Here is a 9,281-nt window from a genome sequence, read left to right on the forward strand (position 1 = left end):
TATTCGGCAGCAATCAGCTAAGGTGGGGGCTCCTTCTCGGCGATGTGCGTGGCGAGGGCCGGGGGTGTAGAGTAGGAAGTTCTCTATTTGTATTTGTTCGATGGCATCGTTGAGGGTCGTAACCCCCACGGCCTCGAACCATTTGGCACGGGCACGCTCGGACTTGTAGGCCCAGTCTGCCCAGGTTTGATTGGCCTCCTTCACTAGCCCGCGCCAGCGCCCTCCAGCGTTCAGGGGTTATCTCGCACGCCTTGGCAATAGTCTGGCGTCACGACCTCCCAATTTTCCTGCTCCTCCGGCGGGGAGGCCCTGTAGGCAATCAGGGCCTTCCTCCAAGGAACTTGCCCAACACCAGGGAGAGTTCGGCGGCACTCAGGGGCAGGCCTTAACACTGTCTCGGCACTGTCGAGCCACACCTCGGCTCGGCCTCCGTCCACTTTGGCATGCAGGCGAGAGCCTGGCTGAAGGCACTCATCCCCTGGGGGCAGGTGGAGGCGAAGGGCCACTCTGTTGCAGCATTGCGAGTTCATGGGCACGCTGCTTGTCCCTTTCTTCCCTCTCGGCTTCTTCTCGTTTCTCCTGGGCCAGTCTTTCTGCTGCACGTTCCTGTCTCTCTGCTTCTCGTTCCTGCCGTGCGGCTTCGTCTCGTCTCTCCTGAGCCTGTCTTTCTGCTTCTACTTGTCTCTCCTGAGCCTGTCTTTCTGCCTGTATGGCGTCCATCCTCTCCTGTACCCAGTCTCTTAGTTCTCTCCTGGAAAGGCCGAGTTCCTTCCCTGAGGACATGAAGAACTTGAAATCCTCGCTCTGCTGAGACCGTGTCGACATTTTGCAGGCGGGAGAGGACGCTAGTAACACACAGAATTAATCTCCCAGAGCTGTGGGAATCTTGGACACTTTTTCAAAGGATTGTATGATTGGTCTCCCCCTATTTACCGACGAAGCGGGCTGATTGGGGACGATAAGTTAGCGATGATTGGTCTCCTATTTACCGACGGAGCGGGCTGATTGGGGACGATGAATTAGCAATGATTGGTCTCCCGGTTTACCGGGCGAAGCGGGCTGATTGGGGACGATGAATTAGCAATGATTGGTCTCCGGTTTACCGACGAAGCGGGCTGATTGGGGACGATGAATTAGCGATGATTGGTCTCCGATTTACCGATTGGGCTGATTGGGGACGATGAATTAGCGATGATTGGTCTCCCGATTTACCGACAAAATGGGCTGATTGATTGGGACGATGAATTAGCGATGATTGGTCTCCCGGTTTACCGACGAAGCGGGCTGATTGGGGACGATGAATTAGCAATGATTGGTCTCCGACGGAGCGTTTACCGACAAGCGGGCTGATTGGGGACGATGAATTAGCGATGATTGGTCTCCTGATTTACCGACAAAATGGGCTGATTGGGGACGATAAGTTAGCAATGATTGGTCTCCCGATTTACCGACGAAGCGGGCTGATTGGGGACGATGAATTAGCAATGATTGGTCTCCCGGTTTACCGACGAAGCGGGCTGATTGGGGACGATAAGTTAGCAATGATTGGTCTCCCGATTTACCGACGAAGCGGGCTGATTGGGGACGATGAATTAGCAATGATTGGTCTCCCGGTTTACCGACAAAATGGGCTGATTGGGGACGATGAATTAGCAATGATTGGTCTCCCGATTTACCGACGAAGCGGGCTGATTGGGGACGATGAATTAGCAATGATTGGTCTCCCGGTTTACCGACGAAGCGGGCTGATTGGGGACGATGAATTTAGCAATGATTGGTCTCCCGATTTACCGACGAAGCGGGCTGATTGGGGACGATGAGTTAGCAAGGATTGGTCTCCCAAGGTAACGACAAGCGGGCTGACTTGGGGACAAGACAGGGATGTATAGGTCTCCCTGATTACCGACAAAACGGGCTCACTTGGGGACTGAATGGAAAATGAATCGGTCTCACCAACGGACCGACGACACGGATTTATTGGGGACAAGAATAGAATATATAGGCGCCCGGGAATTTCCGCACAAACGACGTCTGATCAGCGAGGGCGCTAGTTTTAATGACTTATGGGAGAAGTGTTATTCTCAAGGACAATTAGGTGGGGGGGGCCATCCCACAATCACAACAGATAGGCAACACACGCAGCCGTAGTAACAGCACAAAACAAAACCACAGAAAAAAACAGAACAATACAGAACATATAATGTCAGACCCCAACAATGCAAAACAATTTGGTAGAGCGATCAAACAAACAAATGTTTTCCTAACTGGGCCATGGAATGGACGGTCAAGGCCGTACTCCTGCGCCAAATGAATGAACGACGTAAACACGGTTGTTGACCCTTTTCGTCCTGGGCGTATAATATACGCCGCTCCTATTTCTAAAACGAGAGAGAGAGAGGGTAAAATGCGTCAGCAATGCTAATCTGACTTTCGAACACGTGGTTGACGCCGAGGTCTCGCGCTTTATCTAATGATTCGGTTTCAAATCACTCGTTTCTACAGGAGGAATATGCGCACTATTCCTTTAATGATTTATCACCTGTATAACCTAATTGAATGGCATGCAAGCCGCGTGCAAAGGCTTCCAAAGCTAAGTTTTCGGCGATTCTCTCTCGTTTTCCTCGGACATGCGCCCTACTATATAAAAAAATTCCTAGGACTAGTCACGTTTTCTACAGCGTCCTACGCTAAATAAACACAGTTTACTTACGCAGAATTTCCTTGGCCTGTTGCGCTGGCTTTTCAAAGGTTCGTAATCTGTCTCAGATCCAGCTTAGCTGAGCTAATTGCTGATTTCACAAATTGCAACACAAACAACAAAGGGGAAGAGGGGGGGGGATGCAATCATTACGAGAATCACTGGTCAGGTCGCCATTTTTATATGTTTCCTGGTGCAGGTGGATCTTATGACTCCACAATTATTACTTTTACTCGAAAATGGCCTTGTAAGATACCCAGGACATATAAAACACAAACAAAAAAAAAGAAGTACACGGAGCGGAGGGCTCTTCACTAGGGAAGTGCGTGAAACACGTGGATATAAAAATAGTTATATTTGATAGCACACAAGGTCAAAAGAAAAATTAACTGAAAATACGGTAAATTACTGCCGTAGAAGTCCTCCCGAAGGGGGAGCTTGGGAATGCCAGGAACACGGACCAAGGATAATTCTGCTACAGGCGTCTTTCTGAAACGATATTTGGACCCACGTTACACATCTAATGCTGGAATTTGGGGATTGAATTACTCGGGTGCACTGAAGGCGCCAAGGACTCCCCGAGGCGTTACTTGTGACTCAGAGGAAAGAAGCTGTGAACACGTGGGCCTGGCTTGAACCAAGGAATATCAGGGAACACAAAGTTATAGGCCCAGAGATTAATAAATGCAAAAGGGCTAAGTAATCGTGACTAGCAACTCGTTTTGGGTACATTACCACATTTGTAGGGGCGCAGGGATGACGACGTCTTCTGCCGAGAAACACGTGTGGGAGCGTGGATAAATGGTAGCCTCCCTCTCCAAGGTATTTCTTCAAATCGTAGATTGGGGCGGAAAAGGGCGCCCTTGGGATGATGAAAAGGCCGCCGTTTAATGTCAGCTCGCGTTTGGAAGACTTGCAATCCCCCTTGCAGTCTTCTAAGGCCACGTGGAATGGAACACGGGGCACACAGGGCAGCGATGGGATCCACGTGGCGGCGAGCGGAAGAGGAGGGCAGGGGCAACGGCCCGAGACTGGACTTGTTCTCGGCTTAAACTAGCGAGCGCGTGTGAGGGAGAGCTATCCTGGCCCTGACCTTTTATTGCTTCTGGACAGGGGTAGGGGCGATGTCCTGACCCAGATCGCCGACCGGATATCATAGAAAACGATTTTCTTTCCCTGTACCAAAGAAAACAGTGCAAAGCCAGTTTACTGTCCCCAAACTATTATATTTTCTCTGAGCCCTTATTTCCCCCGACCTTCAAAGGTTCAAACCAACCCAAAGCAGGGAAGGAGAAGAGTTTCTAGCTTATTTTGGCGCTACTTTTACAATATATATATATATATATATATATATATATATATATATATATATATATATATATATATATATATATATATGTGTGTGTGTGTGTGTGTGTGTGTGTGTGTGTGTGTAGTGAATTATGGCCTCAGGCAAGTCTCACGACAATACGTTTAATTTCAGTTGATCTGAGATTCATTTTTTTAATAGCTTTTTATAAAGATGTGCAGTGATGCCTAATATCAAGGTTATTTCTTTTTCTCCTATATGTTATCGAGTGCACGCTGCTTTAGTCCACTAAATTTTACTCTCATTACTATTTGAAGTTAAACGTTATCTAATGCAGCATATGGTACTGTTTGACACGCAATCTCCGTGCATAAAGGCTGTTTGGAGTTACAAAAATAGAAAGCATAAATGAAACCGAATTCAAAAGAGATACCTCCACAAAATACGTGTTGACGTAAACATTTACACACGCATATGTAACCTCAATTGTGGATAATGTCTGTCTACAGAAACAAACCTCAAAATACGAAAGTAAAAGTTACGTTCCGCCGCTGTATAAACATTTTGAACACAGCGCTGGCGAGAGCTCGCCTGCGGACGGATAAGTAGTGGTTCAAAACTTGGCGCCCGTTTTCGTTACGACAAGTAGATCGTAATGTGCTTGTTGATATGACTTTTCTCCTTGACTGCAAGCACTAGGCTGGATTTGGAGGGTTCCCACGTATATCAGATGAAAGAAAATCTATTCATCTTCCGCACAGTGTTAACAAAACTGCATTTCCTCGTACCAGTTTAGAGATAGGGTCTACCCAAAAGTAACCGGAATAGTTTTCTGTGTGACAAGCCAGTAGTGGTTCAGGCTTCCGCCGCTAGATGCTACCTGAGGCAACCCTCAAGCATCAGTGTGCCAACTGGCGTCATCGTGGGAAGACTTATAGCTGCACGGTTCACATTTGTTTAGAAGTACTTCACGCATTTTTGTCTATTTTTACGATGACTGAAAGGAAGGAGCAGCGTGCTGCCGTAAAATTCTGTTTTTTGCTGGGGAAAACGGCAGCGGAAACAAATGCTATGCTTCGAACAGCTTACAAAGATGTTGCCATGAGTAAAACACAAGTTTACGAGTGGTTTGCACGCTTTAAGAATGGTCAAATGTCACTGGAAGACCAGCCTCGTTCAGGGCGACCTTCAACCTCCCGAACGGATGAAAACATCACTAAAATTCATGAACTGATCATGGAAGACCGTCGCAGAACAATTGATGAGCTTGTTAATTTGACTGGTGTGTCCTGGAGTTCATGTCAACGAATTTTGAACGAGGAATTGGGAATGAAAAGAGTTGCAGCAAAAATGGTGCCTCGCTTGCTCACGGACGGTCAAAAGCAGTCACGAATGGATGCCTGTCGTACTTCGAAAAACAAGAAGACGTAGGCTTCAAAACTCCGAGTATCGTTCTTTTATACGGTATATAAACTTTTTGGATAACTGTGAGCAGTATTTTTTCATCCTGTTATAAAGACTAACGATCATAAAGTTGATTAGGTTCCCAAGATTCACAGTAAATACATCTGTAAGACTGTGACAACCGAATGATTTTCGTTTAACAAACACACGCTGCGCAGAGGAGCGTCGGGCAATGCCGTCATTGAAAACATCGCTAGCCAGTCGATCGTGTTATCATATGAAGATGTTTAGTTTTTATTTCTCAGGCAAAAGCGGACGGCTAAGAAACGTTCCTCACATGATTATAAGTTATTATTGCTGCAAAAATAGAATATAGGTAATATGTGTTCTAGTTCATTACGGTTACCTTCAGTTCTACATTTTCAACAATTATAGTTTCATGTTAGTAGGGAGAATTTTTGAAGCCTTTCCAGTTTTTTTGTTTATGAATAGACGCAATACGTTGTTTACACATTTATTATAAATACTTTTTCTTATTATTACACGTAATATTAAAAATTGATAAAAATTTACTGTATATATGATTTAAATATGTATATCAGACTGATTTAAGTGACGCACGCTCGTACGTCTGACAATTATAACCAAAGCATTCATAAAACACCAGAATCTTAAAGGTTATAGCTTTGAGAGAGAGGGCAGGGGCGTCATTTGGGGGGATGGCAGCGGGGGCACTCGCCCCCCCATCAAAACAATGATGGTTCCTCCTAGCTTTTGAAATAATATGTGGGTGGGTGCGGCACACCTGTTTGCTGCTTGATTAGCTCAATACAGCTCTTATATGGCTTCAAAATGTGCACGAGTTTCCCAAAATTTCTCGGGGCACCTTACAGCTCCGCCCTACCCAAGATCTTGGCCCTACCCCTCACCAATAGGTCTCGCTTCGCTCGCCATCAAGTGGTTTTGGTCTTGAAAGATGGCGTGAACATTACGTAGAATTTTATGTCCTCCGAACTTCGTGAGGCCACTTTTCATTTGTCTTAAGTATTTGATCCTAAATGAGTAATGTTTCCCAGAAGAGATCAAGTATATCACTGAAGTATTCTCAATGATATACACGATAGTTCTCTACGAATATCTAGCAATCCCAAAAAGCATTGAAATACATTTTACGAACAGTTCATACATAATTCATTAATATTAGACTTGAAAAAGTACTATTGCCAGCAAGATATATACGGTCCTCGCCTGAAAGCGAGTCTTGCTGTTTCATAAATTTTCCAACTTGCATTGTACAATTCCCACCTACAAAACGCAAGTGTCCATTTCAACTTGTTCAGTATTCAGTTATGAAAAGAAACCTGTTAGTTAGGGTAAACCTTGAACATAGTATTAGGTCCAAGATATAAAAATTCTCAAGTATTTGATAAACCTTTACACGGTATTAGGTTAGATATAAAAATTTTCTAAACTATTTGGTAAACCTTCAGCAGTATTAGGTTCGATATATTTTTCTCAAGTATTTGGTAAACCTTTACCAGTATTAAGTCAGATATAAATTTTCTCAAGTAGCAAGTTATATCAAGACTATTTTCAGTTCATTTTAAAGTTTCAGTATTTGGAAAATTCTTACTTTTAATTTTTCTGACATCAGTATTTCATAGTTTTGTACTCAAAAGTTCATTTTCGTATTTGGAAAATCTTACTTTTAAACTTTTTATCCTTAGTATTTAAAAGTTTTGTACTCAAAACTCCATTTTCATATTTGGAACTTTACCTTTAAACGTTCCATTCTCAGTATTTGAAAACTACTCATACCTTGGATTACACATTAAGTAACAGAGGGCCAAGAAAATATGGTGTACGAAAAATAAATATATTTACAAAATATACATCAAATTTGTACGTGAAATTCTTGATATAAAATAAAATGCTATAATATATTGGCTTCTTGAAGAAGCAAAGGGATTCAGGTAACTGGCGATATTCATCTCGTTCTGTCAGCAGTCAGCTTCTCGTCTGGAGGTCCAATCGGTAAGTTCGTCAACGGTCGACACGGGTAGATCTTTACTTCTTTGCGGGCTTCTTGGCGGCCTTCTTAGCTGCAGGCTTCTTGGCGGCCTTCTTAGCTGCGGGCTTCTTGGCAGCAGGTTTCTTAGCGGCTTTCTTCACAGCAGGCTTCTTAGCGGCCTTCTTGGCAGCTGGTTTCTTGGCGGCTTTGGGCTTCTTGGCAGCCTTCTTAGCTGCGGGTTTCTTTGCGGCCTTCTTGGCAGCAGGCTTCTTTACGGCTTTGGGCTTCTTAGCGGCCTTCTTGGGCTTGGTTTCTTCGGCGATCTTGAATGAACCGGAAGCTCCAGCACCCTTCACCTGCTTCAACGCGCCAGATGCAACTCCCTTCTTCAGGGCGAGCCTAAGGCGGACACCGGCCTTCTTCTCGTCTCCCACCTTGTAGTTGGCAAGGATGTACTTCAACAGGGCTTGGCGGGATGATCCTTTGCGGTCCTTCAGAGCTTTCAGGGCGGCAGCGACCATGACGGCATAGGTAGGGTGTGCAGGCTTGGCAGCGGGTTTCTTCGCCTTTGCGGCCTTCTTGGGGGCGGCAGCAGGGGCAGCGGCGGGTGCAGCTTCAGCGTCAGCCATCGTAACGGTTTACGTGAATGGAGTGCGAGAAAGCGAGAAGAACGTGTGTAGCGTATGAGAGCGAGCTCAGAACTGATGCCGAGCAGTCGGCAGGTCGCGGCTACATCACCGCGTGCGGACGGATATGTAGCTTCACAACATTGGCGCCCGTTTTCGTTACAACTCGCGCGTCCAACGTCACCATTTTGTGTTTGTAAATTTTATATTTCTTATGACTGTGAGCGAACGGTATGCTTTGGAAACTAGTAATGTACGTGGGCGTGATGGAAGAACATTTGTCTTCTATTTGATAAGATTTCAAATGAGTAGGAGGTAATAAATGAGAAGAAATAAAGCAAATAAGTGAAAGAGTCGTGTTCCAAAACTCGTAATAATTATGTTTGATCTTCAATATTTCTATTTAACCAACTACATTTTCAACGTTTTAACATTCATAAAGAGAGACCTACCCTTTATGAATAAGGAACATGGAAAACAGAAGAATTTGAGACATTTACAGGGATGTGGTAACGAAAATGTTTTAGCACAACAAACACATACGTCCGCCCTGGACGCCCAGAATTTGGCTCAAAGAATAATCAATTATCTAAATTTACTTCTGTACAAATGAAAGATGTCAATCGTATAGTCAAAGCAAAAATGACTAAAATATCAGGATATAATCGTTATATTACCTAACCATTAATCATACAAGGAATGCTTTATTTTCCCGTTTTATGTTGACCAAAGGGAGCGGTTCATTTGGGGCAGCTTGATGCAGTCTCAGATTAGCAGATTATATGTGTGTATATATATATATATATATATATATATATATATATATATATATATATATATATATATATATATGATACGATAAATAAAGTCGAAGAGACCCAAATCCTTCATGTGTTTACAATAAACAAGGGCTTCCCCTTGCTTGAAGAGACGTCTTCATTTTAAAAGACTTGTGATTCAATGAAAAGGTGTACTTCTTATTAGTATACATGTTCATTTCAGTGTGGAACGCTTGTGTGCCAGAACATACATACATACATACGTACACAAACATATATAGATAGTTTTATACATGCGTGTTATATATATATATATATATATATATATATATATATATATATATATATAAACACTTCCCAAACACATACCATTACAATATAATCAGATGATTTCACTCAAAAGATTATAGCCTATTAAAATATCTGAAAGATGGAGTTACTGTTCTAAAAAAGA

General features: G+C 43.7%; 1 protein-coding gene across 1 annotated transcript; it reads right to left on the reverse strand.

The window, feature by feature from the left end:
• Positions 1-7,273: 7,273 nt before the first annotated feature.
• LOC136843942 (histone H1-delta-like) lies at positions 7,274-8,140 on the reverse strand. The gene has a single exon (XM_067112928.1). It carries the CDS (start codon positions 8,049-8,051, stop codon positions 7,479-7,481), a length of 573 nt encoding a protein of 190 aa, XP_066969029.1. The 5' UTR covers positions 8,052-8,140; the 3' UTR covers positions 7,274-7,478.
• Positions 8,141-9,281: the final 1,141 nt, after the last annotated feature.

Source organism: Macrobrachium rosenbergii, chromosome 12 (assembly GCF_040412425.1).
Source record: "Macrobrachium rosenbergii isolate ZJJX-2024 chromosome 12, ASM4041242v1, whole genome shotgun sequence".
Taxonomy (NCBI): Eukaryota; Metazoa; Arthropoda; class Malacostraca; order Decapoda; family Palaemonidae; genus Macrobrachium; species Macrobrachium rosenbergii.

Bases quoted from the DNA above. Each gene is read 5' to 3' on its own strand.
- LOC136843942 (XM_067112928.1), bottom strand. From the start codon at position 8,051: ATGGCTGACGCTGAAGCTGCACCCGCCGCTGCCCCTGCTGCCGCCCCC.